The sequence below is a fragment of the Staurois parvus genome, unplaced genomic scaffold, assembly GCF_062004578.1.
Source record: "Staurois parvus isolate SC_StPar_1 unplaced genomic scaffold, SC_StPar_1.0 ptg000237l, whole genome shotgun sequence".
NCBI lineage: Eukaryota > Metazoa > Chordata > Amphibia > Anura > Ranidae > Staurois > Staurois parvus.
This window is the reverse complement of record NW_028318033.1, coordinates 4000774-4021817: the sequence shown is the minus strand read 5'-3', so window position 1 is coordinate 4021817 and position 21044 is coordinate 4000774. Positions and strand designations below refer to the sequence as shown.

Here is a 21044-nt window from a genome sequence, read left to right as displayed (position 1 = left end):
TAGATTATTGTTCAAAAAAAAAGTCCATAAATTCACAGTCATTCTAGGTTAGTCCTTCCAGAAATAGTACTTAGAATTATTCGTCCTTAATGTGACCCACTCCTCTGTGAATAAATGATATATTTTCTTGCAATACAAACACCATTTGCTGCCCTCTGGCAACCCATTACATCATTAGTTGATAAGGAGGGTATCAGTTGCCTGCACAGCACCCTAATTTGACCCTCCCTTGCCCCTCTCCATCAGTTACATAGTTAGTCCGGCTGAAAAAAGACAAAAGTCCATCCAGTTCAACCATAATAAAAAAAAAAAGTTATAATCTTATACCCACAGTTAATCCAGAGGAAGGCAAAAATAAACCAGCAAAGCATGATCCAATTTGCTCCTGCAGGGAAAAAAATTCCTTCCTGATCCCCCGAGAGGCAATCAGATATTCCCTGGATCAAATTTACCTATAAATGTTAGTATCCAGTTATATTCTGTGTATCTAAGAAACAATCCAGGACTTTTTTGAAGCAATCCACTGAGCTGGCCAGAACCAACTCTTGAGGGAGTCTATTCCACATTTTCACAGCTCTCACTGTGAAGAAACCTTTCCGTTTTTGGAGATTACATTTCTTTTCCTCCAGACGTAAAGAGTGCCCCCTTGTCCTCTGTGATGACCTCAGGGTGAATAGCTCTACACCGAGTTCACTATATGAACCACTGATGTATCTATACATGTTGATCATATCCCCCTTAATCTCCTCTTCTCAAGAGAGAATAAATTCAGTTCCTCTAATCTTTCCCCATAGCTGTGCTCCTCCATGCCTCTTATCAGTTTAGTTGCCATTCTCTGCACTTTCTCCAGTTCCCCAATGTTCTTTTTGTGAATTGGGGCCCAAAACTGAACTGCATATTCCAGATGAGGTCTTACTAATGATTTGTACAGGGGTAATATGATATCTCTCTCTGGAGTCTATACCTCTTTTAATACAAGAGAGGATTTTGCTCGCTTTAGAAATCGCTGCTTGGCATTGCATGCCATTATTAAGCTTGTGATCTACCAGAACTCCCAGATCCTTCTCCACCATTGATTCCCCCAGTTGTACCCTTCCCTAGTATGTATGATGCATGCATATTCTTAGCCCCCCCAAGTGCATAACCTTACATTTATCAACATTAAACCTCATTTGCCACATAGTTGCCCAATTAAACAGAGCATTGAGGTCGGCTTGTAAGTTGAAGACATCCTGTAAGGACGTTATTCCATGGCACAGCTTGGTGTCATCTGCAAAGACTGAAATGGGATTTTTAATCTCAGACCCTATATCGTTTATGAATATATTAAAAGTAAGGGTCCCAACACTGTGCTGGGGGTCACATTAGCTCAGTGATGGAGGAAATACTGAGGGAGAATAGAAACACTGGAATACTAGTCAGTACCAGTGTGCAAACGTGTATTTGCTTTGAAAGAATAAATCACCCCTAATGGTGGGTGTCATGTATGTGGATGTTGCTGCATTGTATAAAACTTTTAGAATTAACATTTTAGAATGGGGTGCCTCAAGACTGTCAAATTTATAGGGTGTCTCGAAACTGCCCATACATTTTAAAGGGTGCCTTGACTGAAAGAAGGTGCTATAGGCTATCAATTTTTGTAGCTGCTGACTTTTATTTTTTTACAGTGTGAGTGGAACTCCCCTTTAAGCCAGACCTTTTCAATCAGGGTGATCAGGCACCCTGGGGTGTCTTCGGGGTTCCTTAAGGGGTGCTTTGGCAAAAACTGCCCCAAATTGCCCAAAAATTGTCAATACGCCAGCAAGTGGATCATTTTGTTGCACAAACCACATGTTGTTATTGTAAAGCATTACAATATTGAGCACTGTGAGGGCCACTAGCTGGCATCCTAACAATTGGTTGATGAGGACATAAGGAGCCTGCATCCTTGTTTGCACATCTCCTGTCCCATTCATCAGTACTGGGGTCACTTTAGCTGAGTGAGGAGGAACACTGGAGTACCAGTATCAGTGTGCAAAGGTGTAAGAATAAATAGTCTGTAATGTTGGGATCCTACGTTCTGTGTTGTGTAAAACTATTGGTCTAGTTCTTTACATTTTAGTTAGAGGTACCTCGAGATTGTGCAGAGTTTTAAAAGGTAGAAATGCGGAAAGAGGTGAGCGCTGCCAATAGTTGGGCAGCTGCTAGCACGTAAGGTAGGTAACAATCCCCACAAATAAATATGTAAACAAGTGCAGCGCTACATGACTAATGAATCAAGTGGAAGAATAAAGTGCATCACATAAAAAAATTAAATAACTGTCGGCAAATCAAATTCTAGAAACTGAATGGAACAGTAAAGTGCATCATAAACTGTATGTATCAAAACAGAACAGTAAAGTGCATCATATAAAAGTGCAAATATCTCAACCAGCCATTTGTAAAAAATGGAACAATAGAGTGCATCATAAACTGTATGGATTGAGCAGAACAGAGAAGTGCATCATATAAGAGTGCAAAAACTGTCAGGTTAATCAACTGTATAAAATGTATTAAAGCGAAATGGCAAAATGCTGCATTATATAATGTAATATATTAATGTCCGTGGTGATGCGTGGTATAAGGTGCAATATAAGCCAAATATAGCAAAATATACGGATAGTATTGGTGATCTAGTAATGTCCGTGATTACTAGTATGTGTATGTATGAATGTACGTTAGGGACTTTAGATTGTACGCCCCTTGAGGGTTAGGGACTGATGTGAATGTACAATATGTATGTAAAGCGCTGCGTAAATTGACGGCGCTATATAAGTACCTAAAATAATAAATAAATTACACGTGATCCACATAAATGTCCGTAAGGCAATAAAGTGCAGCAAAATAAGGTGCTGAGTGCAAGTGTGATATTAAATCATGCAGGAGAATCCGCCACCTCTAACAGATGTAAACTCACCAGAATGAAACTGGTAACAGGCTTTTCAAGCATCAAGATGTTTATGATGCACTTTATTGTTCCATTTTTTACAAATGACTGATTGAGATATTTGCACTTTTATATGATGCACTTTACTGTTCCGTTTTGATACATACAGTTTATGGTGCACTTTACTGTTCCATTCAATTTCTAGAATTTGATTTGCCAACAGTTATTTCATTTTTTTATGTGATGCACTTTATTGTTCCACTTGATTCATTATACATTTAGCGCTGCACTTGTTTACACAGTTTTAAAAGGTGCCTTGACTGAAAAGAGGCTGAAAAACACTGGCATAAGCCACCAAATCAATCGTTATTTAGTTATTAAAACAAAGGGGTTTATTTATTAAAGCTGGTTCAGAATCTCTGCATCTATCCATGGTAGCCAGTCAGCCTGTAACCTCCGCCTGTTCAATTAAGTTGTAAAACCTGGAAGCTGGTTGGTTTCTATGCAGAAGTGCAGGAGATTCTGAGTAAACCAGCTTTAGTAAATAAACCCCAAAGTTTATCTTGGTTATACAGAGTGAAATTTGCAAAGCATCATAGGCACACAGATAAATTAACCATTTGCCGCCCGCCCTATGTTCGAATGGTGGCCGGAAAATGTCATCAGCGTTCCGGGTGGATGCCATATGGCGTCCTCCTGCACATGCGCAGATTGCACTCCTGTAGAGCCGCACAGCAGCGCAATCTGTCACCGACTGTGTACCTCTGACACGGCCGATGACAGATCTGAGTACCGGCCCCCGTTGCCAGTACCATGTGACCTGCTGTGACCAATCACAGCAGGGCACATGACAGTTGTATACAATGGATGGCTTCATTCATTCCATCCATTGTATACTAGTGTCTAGCTGTGAATGGTCACAGCTAATCACATGCACATGTCATGTGATTAGCTGTGGCCAAATCACAGCTAAGCACAAAATAACAAAAAAAAAAACCCTGAATGAATCGATGTTATTCAGGTAAATGCTTGCTTATAGCAAAGTAATTATTTGCTATAAGCAAATTGTGTAAAAAAAAAAAAATACTGATCACTTCCCCAAAGTAGTACAATGTTACTATGTTAACATTGTACTACTTTGGTCATAGTGAAATATGAAAAAAAATCTTAAAAAAAAATATATATATATTTTTTTTTTTTCATACTGTCACCAGTCAGTGTCCCTGATCACCGCCATGCCAGTTATATGGTGACGCTGTACTGCACTGGTGACAATATGTAAAAACAAAATAGTGAAACTAATTTTTTTAATTTTTTCATTTTCCAAAAAATTATGACAAAATTATGACAAAAAAATACAACTTCAAAAAACTCGCCATGCCTCTTATGAAGTACGTTGGACTGTCTACTTTGCAAAAAGGGGTCATTTGGAGGATATCTGTACTGTTCTGACATTCTTGGACCTCAAGAAATTAGATTGGCTGTCAGTACTTCAGGATTGATCAATTTTCAGATCTATACCATAGTTTGTGAACTCTATAACTTTCCTACAAACTAAAAATTACATCCTAATTTGGGTTATTTTCACCAAAGAAATGTAGCAGAATACATCTCGGCCTAAATTTATGAAGAACAATTATTTATTTGCAAACTTTTATAACAGAAAGAAAGAAAAACGTGTATTTTTTTCAAAATTTTTGGTCTTTTTTTGTTAATTTAGTAAAAAAGAAAAACCCCAGTGGTGATTAAATACCACCAAAAGAAAGCTCTAGTTGTGTGAAGAAAACGATAAAATTTTAGTTTGGGTACAATGTTGTATGACCGTGCAATTGTCATTCAAAGTGTGAGAGCGCTGAAACCTGAAAAATGGCCTGGGCAGGAAGGTATTGAATTGGTTAAACACTAAGTACAGATAATAAAATAAAGTCTCATAAATAAAATCATCCAAAACATTCCCGTGTCTGTCCATGAACATTCTAAAGACATAAAGCAATGAAAATGTTCATTATTTACAGCTGTAATCATAAACACATTACCATGGAAGTTTTAATTATTTTAAATTGCATGAAATAACAGCATTTCCTTTCCTGCAGAGGGGGTAAGCCCAGGTCAGCTGCATTCAAGTTAAAAGAAAATTCCTTTTTTTATTATTTATTAATTCCCTTAAAATAATTGAGTTATTTTACCCAGATTTGCAGGTGGATTTGAACCTCTACTGTTAATAAATTACCCTTATCGACCAAAGAAGTCATTTTCCCATTAGCTTGTGTTCACTTCAAGTATCCAAAAAGGTTTAGGGAAAATATACATTAAAAAAAATATCTGTACATTAGATATTTTAAAAAGAACACATCGCAGTATGTCAGCTTCCATGGGGTTGACATACTAAAGTTAAATAGGCTGTTCACCGTGCAAGTTAATTTTTTCTTAATGTGGTGAAAATTCACAAACAATATCTAATGATGTGCAGGATAAAAAAAATATATTTTTGCATGCACATGAAGGTACTGGGTGAAGTCAGCAGAGCTACCCCACATTTACTAGGCTAAATGTCTTTGCAAAGTGCAAATTTCCTTGCAAAGTAAACAGTTTATTTGCCTTTAGTAACTCAATGTCCATTTGATAGTTGAGATTATCTATTAAAAACACTGATACTTTTTCTATTTAACAGTTTAATGTACACATCCTGATAAAAACAGTTATTCATCCCATTGGTAAGAAATCAGTACACAAGTGCTTGGCATCACTTTCATATTTAAAAAAATGAATAGCTTCATAAAATATAAAAGTAACTTTTTTCTTTGCTGAAAATGAAACAGTTTAATTTATTGGCCACAGAATAAGGATGTAAAGATTCTTTAATTCATAGAAAGCAGATGGACTCAGCAGTTTATATTTTACGAAGCCAGGGACAGGAGGTTGCGTGTGTACTGGCTTACAGATGTGTCTTTTACAGATATGTATTCTTAACTTTATGGCAAAGACAGCCTGCCATGCACATGAAGGGGGATACAACTGCAGTGCATCACATTGCAAACCAGCTAAAAATGAAAACTGTAGGGATCCAATTCTAATCCAGTAGAGTGTGCAATAAAGGAATGAGAGATTCAAAGATATTATATTCTCCTAATTGGACTAACCACAAACACAAAACCGCAAAGCTGGAAATTTCCACTGTCGTAAACCATAACTCTAATTTACTGGGCTCTTCCAGAGGTTCATTTTCAACCAACATATATTTCCTGTACCCTCCATCTTAAATGCATTTTCTATAAATATTGTGCCATTGTATACTGCTGGCCGTATACTCTACAGTAGCCTTTCCCAACCCTTTTGACGTGGAGGAACCCTTGAAATAACTTTCAGGTCTTAGGGAGCACCTGTCATAATAACTATATTAATAGTTCACTATACATTAGCCTGGTGGTCAGTGGGAAGAGAGCTTCTTATATTGGTGGTCAGTGGGAAGAATGCTATATTTATAGATAGCTAAAAATATTATTGGTGTCAGTGATTACATATCTGAGAAGTGGAAATTGCTCATTGCTCAAGGAACCCCTAGCCACCTCTGGAGGAAACCTGAGAAAGGCTGCTCTACAGGACCATTTATGTAGGCCATAGTTCTGTCATCAAATCACTTGCTGACCATCTTAAGTACATTTACGTCAGCATTTTAAGTGGTTATACTGGGATGGTGCCTGCAGCTACAGGCATCATCCCAGTATTGTTTTTCAGGACTGGGGATTCTGTTTTATGTACATGCCATCCTAGCAGCTAATTAGTCCCTGGATTGCTTTTACAGGTTGCAGGAGGGTTGTCCTCCCTTCAGCTGCCCTTCAGTGCCTCTTCAGGCTCTACCATTCCACCCGCAAGTCTGGAGTGAAGCCAGTGGTTCCGCTGGCTTACCATGGAGCTGATCAAGGGCCAGAATATCCTCAATCAGCTCTATGGTATATGAAATCAGAAGCAACGAGTATTTTGTCACTTCGTTTTGGCCAGTTGTTTACTGACCATTACCGACAAGGGAAAGATTTGGATTGAACCAATCCGAGTTTTATCCAAAGCTTTCAGGTGCAGAGGAGAGATCTGGGGTCTAATACACCCCAGAAATCTCCGTAAAGAGTACCTGTTAGCCTATTGCTATTACAAGGGTTTATACATTCATTGTGATAATAATAAAAGGGAACAAAAAATGTTTAAAAGGATGGTGTAAAAATAAATTAAATTAAAAAGTAAAATTTTTTTTTAAAGTGTCCTGCCCTTCCATGCTCGCACACAAAGGCAAATGCATACGTAGGTCATGCACACATCTGTAAACGGCATTCGCACCACACATGTGATGTATTGTCGTGAATGCTATAGTAAGAGAGATAATTCTGGCACCAGACCACCTGTGTAACTCTAAACTGGTAACCTGTAAAGGCTTTTAAAGCATCACCTATGGAGATTTTTAAATACCGTAATTTGACGTAATTCCACGAGTGTGTGCAATTTTAAAGCGTGACATGTTAGGTATCTATTTGCTTGATGTAACATCATCTTTTATTTTTTAACCAAACATTTGGGTATTATATTGTGTGTTTGTGCGTTAAAATTCATTAAGGGTATCTGTTCCAAAAAAATTGCATTTAAAAAACGACTGCGCAAATACCATGTGACATAAAAAATTGCAGCACCCACCATCTTATTCTCTAGGGCCTCTGCTTAAAATATATATAATGCTTGGGGGTTCTAAGTAATTTTCTAGCAAAAAATACTGAATTTTATGTATAAACAAAAAGTGTCAGAATCACCCTGGTCTTAATACAAGTAAATAGAAAATAAATGATTATATACAGTACTACAACATGCATCTAGTTCACGATGGCTCTTCAAGGTCTGCTTTACCCAAAGTGGGCACTTTAATAAATACTTTTACTCAACCCCATCATAGTAGGATGATACTTAGCCCTGATTATACAAATTGCTATGTAAATAAATATGTATATTCTGTTACAATTAATGCATATGATTATGATTTAAAAAATATATTTTTTAAGATCTTTAGATCCCATTGAAAGTACAGGTGTTACTCAATCATTTGTAGTTTTACACATCAAGAATTACTGCTTTTTCTATACTATGGATATATCATACAGAGTCATTCCTATAGCACTTGAAACAATTTGGTTTGAATTAGTAAAGGGTGTAAGCCATTCGTTACTTGCAAGTATTTATTGTGATAGCTCTGTGGTTTCAGAATATAAGCATGAATCATTTTGAAGTGAATTTAATACGGGACATGTTAATGCAAATTTTTCTATTGCTATGTTACAGAAGAGGCTTTTGTGGTTTGAAGAAACGTATGTACTAATATGAAGCTCAGTGAGCATGCCTCCCAGGAAGGAATATCCCTAAGGCATGCCACATTTGGCCCCTTTTGTAGGCAGGTCTCATCACCAGTGATTATTCAGGACTGGAGCAGTTAACAAACATGTAATAACAAGTATTTGGGGGGCATCAAATGTGTGCTTCATTGGTTGCAAACATTTTAAAGCATTCTCGGAACTCTCAATCAACAATTTAGATTTTTTTCCATGTTCCCTTAGGAATAGATCTCCACCAAAAAAAAAAAAAAAAACACTTGGGGAAAAAAAATTGCAAAATGATGCATGCCAATCTATAATCTAAAGTAGGTCAAGTATTTGTCTGTGTATGACTAGTTTAAGCAATAGACTAAAGTTTAAGGTCCACATACAACCTGACAGCCAATCATTTTAAAACATAAGTACACAGTGGAGAGGATTTGCTGAACTTCAGCCATCCAATCAAAATACCTATTTTTACATTGCTATGCACATGATTGGGTTTTCAAAATAAATACAGGTTCACTTGGATAAATAAAGAAATTGAAATCTATATTAAATCATGTCCATAGATGTGCATGTCTTAGTATGCATTGCACTTTTGTGGTTGCGCCCTTCTGTTCATACATAATACCCATAGACATAAAATTAAAAAATGCCACACATTGGTGGTACCAGTCATTTTTATTCTTTGACAGATCTCCAACATCTTCTAAATTGTATGTTAACTCCTCTCCTGCGGGAAGGCTGTTTCAGCAGCTAAGTGCTTCACAGTAATAGTATTACTGATGTCTATAGAATGTTGCCAGAAAACAAGATGAGTTCTTTGACAAAGGCTGCACATTTTCAGTACTGAGAAATGCAAACCCTATTTATCTATTGATCATTTTAGACAACAACTGAATCATCAGAATCAGAAAATTTATTGTGATTTCACAATAACAATCATAAAATGAAACACAGTTTCCCTCACAGTCATGAGCAATGGTCTATAAATGAGCCTCACTGTGGTCATGATATTTTATTCCTGGTGACATCATCACTGGGGCCCTGTGCTTCTCTGCTTAGTACAGGCAGATCATGGCTGCTGGGAGGGTCCAGACGTCCTGAAAACATCACAACACACTCCTCCTCTCAAGGGCTCTCTGCCCAGAGGCAAATAGTGGGCTGGGTCTTTAGAGGAGTTATATAAATACCTAATATCAGTCTGGAGCAGGGGCGGACTGACCATTTGGAAACTCGGGCACTGCCCGAGGGCCCAGGGTCAGTAGGGGGCCCCATGAGATGACCCTGGTACCTTTTTCATAGGCTTTTTTGAGTTTGGGCAAGGACACAGGGGCCCCATGATCCCCTATTGCCCGGGAGCCCCATGAGTTGTCAGTCCGCCCCAGGTCTGGAGGAGTAGATGTTCCTAGGAAGACTGAGTTTGAAAGCAGAAAGCGGGTAATGTCCACATGTAATGTTAAGCTTCCACAATTAAAAGTACTGAAATCCAATTAATTGAAAAGGGTGGACCAATGACAATCAGGATGGGAAGGAAAAGGCTAGATAATGCTGGATGTTCTTCAGCCAGGAAATTAAGCAGGCTCTATCTGACTTGCTGTCAGTTAAATCAGAGTAAGAAATTTCAGTACAGCCTGCACAACTGTGCAAGACTGAAGGTAGGGCTGGAGTTCTGCTTTAATTATTCTGACAGGTACTAAGTAAATTTAAAATGGTAATCTCATCTATACTTCCCTTTATTTGCCCTTATTTGTCAGTCTGTCAATAAATCTTGGGGATATTATACTTAGTCCGAACTGGGGAATACTATTATCATTTGTGGGGTATTTTGGGAAGCATCAGGAGTCCTGTGCTTTTCACCCGTATTATTGCTGGAATCCCCTATTATTTATATGTAGGAAGCTCTGATATATTTCCAAATTCTGTACAATGAACAGGTAATTATACAGTCATTTGAGTATGGAGGCAACCTACAGTACATAAAAGGGAGGTGGCCTAGATACGGTGGTACTCAGGCCTCATAAACTCAAAGTGATAACTTTTTGGCAAATACATTCTACAGCTGAAAAGCACTGTGAGAAGTCCAGAAAAAAATTGGTTATACCTGAAACAATTCATTATCTATCGAACATAAATTCTTAACATAAGTAGCCTACTATTACCTTAAACCTAACTCCTTCCATGCAAACATTATCTAAACTCAAATCTAATCCTAAACTTCAAATGAACCACCTAAACCTAAATATTAAAGTTGACCAAACCTATAAACCTAACCCTTAACATGAACACAGCAGCTCAAATCTAACCCAACTCGTCAACCAATAAACCTAATTAATATCCTTAACCAAAACTCCTAAACCCTTTAAACCAATAGCTGTAACCTAATTCCCAAGCTTCTACCAGATCATGAAATGTAACTTTTAACTTTCTGACAAAGGGGCCCTGTGCGGCTCCGAAACATTGCCTTTGTTAATATGCTGTGACCGCTGAATATTGTAAAGAACTCTCAACGCACTGATGGCTTATCTCCAGTGACTGTTAGAACAAACATACAGAGAGTCCATAAGTCCCAAGAAAGTCCGGAACTGTATAACCGCTTTTAGGTGGCAGCCATCCCAGAGTGAGCCAACTCTATGTACATGGTAGGAAAAAGGCCTCTAGAAGGAGCGGTTAGCTCCAAGTGCGTAGCCTCTTTCCTCCATTGCCGTATTTCCTCTTGTGTGACGTCACGTCCTCCCGGCTTGCAGTTCACGCTGGTCACAGTCACCTCCAGTTCCGGTCAGGGGACAGTCCCCGGAACTCTTGATTAACCACAGCGTTCTGGACCCCCTCCACCACTTATGGCGGCCATTACTCCACCGTACGAACCCTTGCAGGACACGGATGACAGCTTTACAGCAAATTACATTGATGGGCTCATTTATCAATTTTGTGAGTTTTTTTATTTGTGGCTGATTAAAATCGCTTTTTTGTACTGCACTTAGAAGGCGCCTCTCCTCTTTTCTTTCCTACCATGTGACCACTGAATAAAGTTTTGGAGAATGCTTGGTGTGCCGGTGACATATTTTAAGGTTTGAATGTCTGCGGTTTCCATTCAATGGTTGCCACAGCACCCACCGACACCTTAAAGCCAATTCCAGTTTCGTGTGCATTGGAAATATTTCAGTTAACCCTTAACGTGAACACAGACATCTCAAATTTAATGCTAAACCTTCAAACCTAATTATTAAGCTTACTAAAACTTCTGACCCATCAAACTAATAAGTATAATTTAATTCCCAAACCTTTCCATAACCACTAAACTTCATTTTTAACCTTGGCCTAACCCCTAAACCTAACTTTAACCCAAAGACAACAATTAAATTTAACTCTTTAGTACATTAACATAATCCTTAAGACTCCATGCACATTGGCTTAAAAAAATGTTTAGCGTTTTGCCTGTAGAAACAACTAATGTTAACCTACTGTATGTGTCCATGCACATTAGGTAGTCTAGAGGCATTTAAGCTCAGCATTTAGAGACAGAAAAAAACCCTTCTGTTTTGCGATTTTGAAAGTGTTTTTCTGGCAGAAAAAAAATGCTAAAAACTCCTAATCGTTCCTGGACATTAATTCAAAAATTGCTGAAAAATAGCATTTTTTCTGCCAAGACCACTGGTATTTTTTTTAAGCCAGTGTGCCTGGAGCCTTAAGATTTACAGCTTGTCTATTATTCAGCTAATACAGTAATATTACCTAAAGGCTCATACCACACCAGCAATTCTGCAGATATCATTTAGAAACCTACTTGCACCTAACCCAATATGGCTCACAGAAAATTCTAGGTCCAAATGTTGGCACCAAGAATAGCAATTTGCTCCCACGAGTATTTAGTAATTTAGGGCCGGTTCACACTATAGAAACGCAGTCCAGATGCATTCAGGATGTGTTTTTGCATGCAGATTTTTTACGCGTTTCTGGCATGTTCCGGTGCATTTTTGATGAGTTCCAGTACATTTTTTTATGCATTCCAGTTCATTTTTCCCCCTATTTTCTTCAATTTAAATAGGGACATGTGTGGTACAGTGCGTTTTTGATGCATTTGGTGCATTTTGGTGCATTTTTTATGTGTATTACCTTGTTCCAGTACAGTTCAGTGCAGAAAAAATGCAGCCCCGTCCTACTTTTTTTTCTGCATCCAGAATGCACTGGAGCTGCAAGCACTGATGTGAACTATGACATTGACAACCATATAACCTACTTTCTGTGCATTTTGGATACAGAAAAAATGCAACGGAAACGCTTGTAGTGTGAACTGCCCCTTAGGGTATAAAGAAGTATTGGGAGTGGTATATTGAATGCTACGTTGAGCTGTTATTCAGCTGTTTCTCCTCTTTCATGAGTTGTAACTATTTAACATATAATAGGGGCTTTTTGTGCGCTTATTATATGAGTATTTATTAGCAGCAATCATTTATTAATATTGTTCATATTAGAACCTAAAGCAGGGACACTTGTCCATTAACGAAGCATTCTCAAGAATATTCCTGATCAACAGAGAAGGAAACAAGACACAAAGTTTTTTTCCTGGATCAGCATGATATCAAGAATTTTTAATGCTGACCAGCTATCAAATAACATGTGCATCTCATCCTGTTGCCAATTCTAGCTCAGAAAGTCCCTGCAGAGTTGGGTTCTATGGTTTATTTCTACTTCCATTTAATGTCATACTAGCTACTGTAAGCATCAAATCCATATTGAAAAATATTTTCCTATACAGAGGTAGCTGATCTCTATCCTTCCATAGCCACAAAGATCCTTAATCTCTGTGCTTAGGACTACTTCTATTATATTGTTCATTTTATACTTTCATTTTACTGTACTTCTCAGTTTCAATTGGGCATGTTGACATGATACACTTCCTAAATTTTGAGAACTAGAACAAAGAAACCTGCTGTAAATATCAGAGCCTCATAGAGCTACTAGTCAAATTCCTTTCTTTCATCTTTCCAGAGGACACAAAATGAAAATGGACCACAGGTCTACTTTTTGCTCTAGTTTTTCTTGTGTTTTTGTTTTTTAATTAACCTTGTCCATATTTTGATATACTAGCAGAAGCACTACTATTATCACCATAGGGTGCCTATAAGACACAAGTGATTTAGACTAAAGGACAGAGCATTCATACAAAAGATCTTTTATAAATGGCTGTCATAGATAAAAATGGAGCTGGAGTTTTGCATTCATTTTCAGTCTTTTTGTGAGTCTATTTTTTCCATCTTTAGGTTAATTGTTTTTTTTTCTGATAACAACTAGCATGAATAACAATAACCATGTGCCATTCCTGTACAAAGAAACACAATTTCAATCTTATCTACCCCCATGACAGGTGTATTTGTGACAAATTATCTTTATCATAGAGAGAATCAAGGCCATTTCTGGTGTGAAAGATTATATGTATGGGAGACCATTTGTGTAGAAAATATACCATTCAAATGGTATATTCTCTGGCTTCCTAAAACTGGCCACACGTTTTTTTCTCCAATAGATTTACTAACAGCTATGTGGTATAGGGACCTATCTAAACAATGGGCTTGATTTACTAAAGGAGTTGAGACCGTTCACCAACAAAAGTGAGCCATACATTATACAATTTTCTTGTTTCCTTTAGATTTACCAAAACCATTTAATATGAAGTCATACCCAAACACTTAAAATTTGTATGCAATCAGACAGGCTTTTACACTACATAGTTGATGGTAAATCTAGAGGAAATTTAATAAGAAAACTGTATAATGTATGGCCAGTTGGTGCAACTATGTTTTTTGATATACAAGATAGTTTTATTAGGTCCTTTAATTTCTGAAAAAAGACGCTACACATTTAGTAAATAGACCCCAGTCTGCTTCAGTTATATCCAGTTGCATACGTTCCTATACTACATAAATGTTAACAAATCTATAGATGACCATGCAATCTGATTGGCCATTTCTATATCTTTGTGCAATGCAGGACTATACATTATACTAGTAAATAATGTCATCTTTTATTACAAGTGTAAAGTCATTGTGGTTGTATTAGTGCATTTGCAACAGCACAGTTGAGTACTGCCCATGATTATTTTTTAATTAGCACAGTCTTTTTTCTTTTGGGGGGTCTACCCCCTTCTTCAAAAGTCTAAGCAGTACTGTTCAACGGTATAAGAAGGGGATAGCCCCCTAAAAGCTTGTTTTAAAAAAATAGCTAAGTGCAAAAAATAGTATCAGAGACAGTACTTCTCTTTGTCATTTATTACAAGCAATCTCACTGGCTGCAAAAAGCATTCCATCAAGAAGATGTCATCAGTGAGCATTCATCTAATAGATGTAGCCATGCTTAGTTTAGATGTAGCCATTAATAAACAAGTATTAGGGCTCATTCACACCAGCAGCATTGGGTTACATTGGGCAGCATTGCCCCAAAACTGTCCCAACACAAGAACAAGTGAATTGGTCTTACGTCCTATGGTTTCAGTTCACAATTACACTGAAAAAATATGACATTGCATTTTTGTGCGGCACGTTCAGATGTTTTTTATGTATTGCGACGCACTGCAGCACATGGAATCACAATGAAAAAAAGCAAGTATTGCAACGTGTTTTATCAATGTATTGCAGCCCATGGCAGTGTACATTCACATTGCACACCGGCATACATGCATTATATGCACAATAATGTAATGTGAATGAGCTCTAATAGCTTCTTATGACTCCCACTCCCCGATAATTATCTCTCACCCCCTTTACCTGGCTGTACTTGACTTCTTGTTCCAGGGAACCTTTGTCCAACCCGTTGATCATATGCTGGGAAGACTGGAAACTGTTCCTACTTAGACTGCTCCATTCTTCCACCTTGGGGCTGTGGTAGGGTGACGTGTCGCTGACTGGGGCGAAAAACACAAGTGTTACCAATACATTCCTATGTAGAGAGGCAAGTCTATGCTGCTTTTAGCTGATGTGGTATCCCCTATAACAGGGCTCACCTAGGCAAGTCACAAACTCCAATAAAACAATAAAAATAATAAAAATTCTTTTTTTTTGTCTTCTTTTTCCATAGCTAATAAAATGAATCACTGTGCATGTTTTTAGGATCTGCAACCTAGAGTAAAAAATGTCCCTATGACTAATACAGCTAATAGGAACAGCATGTGTATAAAATAGGAGCAAACTGTATACTATGGAACGACTATACCTGGAAATATAATACATATAAATGTCACGCACAAACTCTATGCAGTATACAATTTTTTGCCTCTTTTATTCTGCTTATACTGTGACACCGTAAATGGGCTAAAACCTAGATTATTAACATTAATTTATTTTGGTGTTTTGTTTTGATTGTTTTTCTCTTTTTATATGCCTACATCAAGCTCTTTGAAGAAGACTATGGGGTTGATTTACTAAAACTGGAGCAGCTCTGCATAGAAACCAATCAGTTTCTAGGTTTTTTGTCAAAGCATAATTATTATTATACAGGATTTATAAAGCGCCAACAGTTTGCTCAGCGCTTTACAAAATGAAGGTAGACATAACAATTACAATACAATTTGGTACAAGAGGAAACAGAGGGCCCTGCTTGTTAGAGCTGATTGGCTACCATGTTCAGATGCAGGGGCGGACTGACAACTCATGGGGCCCCCCGGGCAATAGTGGATCATGGGGCCCCTGTGTCCTTACCCAAACTCAAAAAAGCCTATGAAAAAGGTACCAGGGGCATCTCATGGGGCCCCCTACTGACCCCGGGCCCTCGGGCAGTGCCCGAGTTTCCAAATTGTCAGTCCGCCCCTGTACAGATGCACCAGATTTTGCACTCTCCAGTTTTAGTAAATCAACACCTATGTATACCTTTTCCTGTTTTTTTTTTGTTTTTTTTTGCAATCTATGACATTTGCAGAATCCCACATACTATGAGACTCTGAAGCTGAAGTTCTGAATTTTCATTTAATAAACTGTGAGACTATTCACTTCAGCATCCAGCTATGTTAATACCCAATGATGTGCAGATGAAATGAATACACAGGAATTTGCTATTCACCCCGATCTGATAATTGAAGTGAACATTCACACAATTTATTGAGTGAAGACTCTCAACTCCTTTAGTAAATCTGCCCATATATAGAAATGTTTACACATACCTACATTCCCATCTGTGTGTGTGTTCAGCTATCAGCTATTGGTTGTAATGCAGCCCTGAATATACTTTACCACCTTTCAGCTAAAGATGAACCAAAAATATAGGATTTACCAATATGTACTCAGACATAAACAGTTTACCTTTTTTTTAAATCCCAGTTATACCTGATGTATGTTACAAGTCAACTATAATACATTTTTAACCTAAAGAAACATATTGAAGCAAAATGAATCTATGTGATGTGCATTTTAGTGAGTGCGTAGGCAGCAGGCTCTTGTAGCATTTAGCCATGCATGAAAGCAGACAGGTTGGCGTGAAAGTTACACCACGTCCTGGAAAAGGATTTAAAATGCAGGTTTTCTAGATTTCCTTGTCAGACATGATGCAAAGATGAATGAGAGAAACACATTTATACACAAAACAAAGAGTGGTATTAGCTGCTGTAACGCTAAAAAAACTGTGTATAGACAGTAATTCGGAGTAGAACTGGAAAATAGGCACATGGTTCACAAATAAGGAGTCTGTACACATTTTGAGACCGATTTACTAAAGGAACTGAGAATCTCAATTCAATTAATTTGAGCAACGTTCACTTTACATACCCAATGAGGTTTGGATATAATTATAATTATCATACAAGATTTATTTATTAGGCAGCACAGTGGCTAAGTGGTTAGCACTTCAGCCTGTCAGCTCCAGGGTCGTCTGTGAGAATCCCAGTCACAGCACTACCTGCTTGCAGTTTGCATGTTCTCCATGTGCCTGTGCGGGATTACTCTGGATACTCCGGTTTCCTCCCACCCTCCAATGCCATGCTGGTAGTTTAATTGACACCTGTCTAAATGGGCCCTAGTATGAGTATATATGAATGTGAGCTAGGGACATTAGATTGTAAGCTCCTTGAGGGCAGGGACTGATGTGAATGTATATGTAAAATGCTGCATAAAATGAGAGTGCTATGTAAGTATCTGTGATAAATTATTATTATTATTATTATACAGGATTTAAATAATAAATATAGTGCCAACAGTTTGTGCAGCACCTTACTAAATTACAGGAGACAATACAGTTAAACAAGACTTTGCTTTTCACATAATAGACAAATTGAAGTGAATCTTCATTCAATATATTGAGTGAATATTCTCAACGCCTTTAGTAAATCAGCCTTTTTGGGCAGCCGTGCGATACAGCGATGATGGTGAAATTCTTTCGAAATGTCTATTCTGCATTGATGATGGGCTTGCCATAAACACACTCCTTGAAAACAGTTCATGAAAAGTCATGATCTGATTTATTATAGGAGTAGAGACTGTTAACTTAGAAAAGTGAAGGTGCACTATGCTAGCAAATTTGGTGAAGCTGTGTTCATTTCCATCATCCATTCATTTAAAAAATCTTTTTTTTTTTTAATTTCTCTTTGCACATGATTTAGAATCTAAAGTGAACACAGCTTCATTGTATTTTCTAATCTCAGTCAAGGTTCATGGTGAAAAGTAAACATTTACATTGATTGTGTACATCAGTGGTAGACAAACTTCAGCACTCCAGCTGTTGTAGAACTACAAGTCCCATGATACATTGCAGGACTCTGACAGTGACAAGCATGACACCCAGAGGTAAACGAATTATGGGATTTGAAGTTTCACCCTAACTGGAGTGAAAACCTCTGGTCTACATCCATGTGATAAAGGTTAAAAACACAGAGCAACCGATATGTATATAATAATACCCAAGCATAAAACGTTATAAAAATCAATATTCCAATAAAAAGAATAGAGGTCAAACACAATGGAATGTTGCAAAGCTCCTGTAACTGTATAAACTTTATATACCATGTGTGTGTGTATATATATATATATATATATATATATATATATATAAAATCTTCCTTCATAAATCTTGGCCAAAATGTATTCAGCTATCTTTTTAGTAAAAAAACATTGGGGGACATTCACACCGATGCGTAAGCATGCACTGCACTCGGATCCATAACACGAAATCCAACAATCTGCGTCTGAGGACATACTCATACACGTATGCCAGATGCAGGTATAACAAAAAAGGTATTTACTGATCATTATGAAGGAACTTCGGTGCTAGAAAACAACATGCATGATAAGATCAGTAACATTTTTACACCAATGTGAATGTAGCCATGGAGTAGTCATGGCGTGCATGTGGTGCACAAGCATAGTGAGCAGATATGAACAAACCCTAATATTAACGCTGCCACCCAACAATGCAAACATGTCACCTCTCACATTTTTCTCCCAAATATCCAATCATTACAATACACCATCCCTGCAAATTCCTTTAATTGAAGTCTTTTTACCAGTCTATCTATTTTTTTTTAACCAGGCCCTCGAACCCCTCGTGTATTTTATTGTATTGTTACTGTATTGTCTCATGTATTGTCTCCCATTGTAATGTAGAGCGCTGAGCAAACTGTTGGCGCTATATAAATACTGTGTAATAATAATAATAATAATAAAATATCTGATTTAATAAAGAGGTGCAAAGAACAATAATCACCTACCTATGAAGATACCTACTCCTTCATCCCCTCCAAAGCACACGCAAACAGATGCATGCAATCGCACACATCTGCATCACAGCGTATAAGAGTAATTAAGTGTGGTGAATGGATGTTCACAAACCCTAATAATAATGTTGCCAAAAAATTTAAACATGTCTCCTCTCACATTTTTCCCCCAAATATCCAATCATTATTACAATACACCATCCCTGCAAATTCCTTTAATTAAAGTCTTATTTCCAGTCTGTTTTTGTAATAGGTAAAATATCTGAGGGGCAAAGAACGATAATTACCTACCTATGAAGACACCTATTCCTGCACCCCCTGCAAAGCGCACGCAAATCAACGCATGCAAACGCACACATCTGCGTCATAGGGTATACGAGTAATTAAGGTGTCCTTTTATGACACAGAGAATAGCTGCGATTCAACAGATCTCAGCTATTCTCTGGTCATTCACAGTTTATAACACTTAGGAGATCCTGTCAGCCCTTCTCTGGAGATCTGTGTTCTCCGTCCAGATTCTCCAGCCCAGAGCTGGAGAATCAGAGGGACCGAAAACTAAGCAGAGATAATTTACCTCTGCTTAGTAAACTGGTCTTTTACTATAATCTGGAGAGATTATAGTAAAATGAGCCGTTTTTCAGAGTTTGTAGACCGTTATCCAGCGTTTGGAAGCCGTTCTCCCTTCCTTCGGAGAACTGCTTCATAAACTGCATTCACAGGAGAACTTTGTTCTCCGAGAATGCCGGAGAACTGAGCAGCGATCTATTACCTCTGGTTCACAAACGGACACCTATGTATGCTGAATGGATGTTCACAAACCCTAATAATAATGTTGCAAAAAATTGTAAACCAGGGGCGGACTGACCATTTGGAAACTCAGGCACTGCCCAAGGGCCCGGGGTCAGTAGGGGGCCCCATGAGATGCCCCTGGTACCTTTTTCATAGGCTTTTTTGAGTTTGGGCAAGGACACAGGGGCCCCATGATCCCCTATTGCCCGGGGGCCCCATGAGTTGTCAGTCCACCCCAGTTGTAAACATGTTTCCTCTCACATTTTTCCCTAAAATATCCAATCATTATTACAATACACCATCCCTGCAAACTCATTTAATTAAAGTTGTATTCCCAGTCTGTTTTTTTTTAATAGGTAAAATATCTGATTTAATAAGGAGGGGCAAAGAGCAATCATCACCTACCAGTAAAGACGCCTACCCCTGCACCCCCCTGCAAAGTGCACGCAAACTGACGCATTTAAACGCATACATCTGCGTCATAGGGTATAAAAGTAATCAAATGTGGTGAATGGATATTCACAAACCCTAATAATAATGTTACCAAAAAATGTACACAACTCAACTCTCATATTTGTCCCTAAAATATCCAATCATTATTACAATACACCATCCTTGCAAATTAATTTAATTAAAGTTTTATTCCCAGTCTGTTTTTTTTATATAGGTAAAATATCTGATTTATTAAGGAGGGGCAAAGAGCAATCATCACCTACCGATAAAGACACCTATTCCTGCAAAGTGCACGCAAACTGACGCATGTAAACGCACACATCTGCGTCATCGAGTATATGAGAAGTCATGGTATGCATGTGGTGGTAGTGAACAGATGTTCACACACCCTAATATTAATGTGGCCAAAAAATGCAAACATGTCTCCTCTCACATTTCCCCAAAATCTACAATACACCACCCCTACACAATCCTTTAATTAAAGCCTGCTTCCTAATCCATCTGATTAATAAAGCAGTGCACAGGGCAACCATCCCCTTCAAGTAACCAGCCATACTTCAGCTTCCAAGGAAAGTGGCAAGATCATTAACAGTTGACTGCTTATTGGTTGCTATGGGTTACTGCTGCTGTCACTATATGATGTGTCAGTTAAACTGGTGATGATAGGAAATGATGAATGAACCAGAAGAAATGGAGATGAAGGGATATTGCTGAGCAGCCACATTCACCCCAGATAGAAGGGCAGCCTATGAAATCAGGTTATTAAAATATTGCGGTCACAGTCACACTTGTGCTGAGTGTATATCTTGGCTCCCCAACCCTACAGCCTCGTCAATGTGAGAATTTCCCACAGCCG

At 38.0% G+C, this 21044-nt stretch overlaps 1 protein-coding gene across 2 annotated transcripts in view; it reads right to left on the bottom strand.

The window, feature by feature from the left end:
- Positions 1-21044, bottom strand: part of PAX9 (paired box 9) — a 71884-nt gene that overhangs the window by 40969 nt on the left and 9871 nt on the right. For both annotated transcript variants that reach the window (XM_089680248.1, XM_089680249.1), the window contains exon 3: positions 15018-15154. In XM_089680248.1, coding sequence (XP_089536374.1) covers positions 15018-15154 — 137 coding nt within the window. The remainder of the gene's footprint in view (positions 1-15017; positions 15155-21044) is intronic.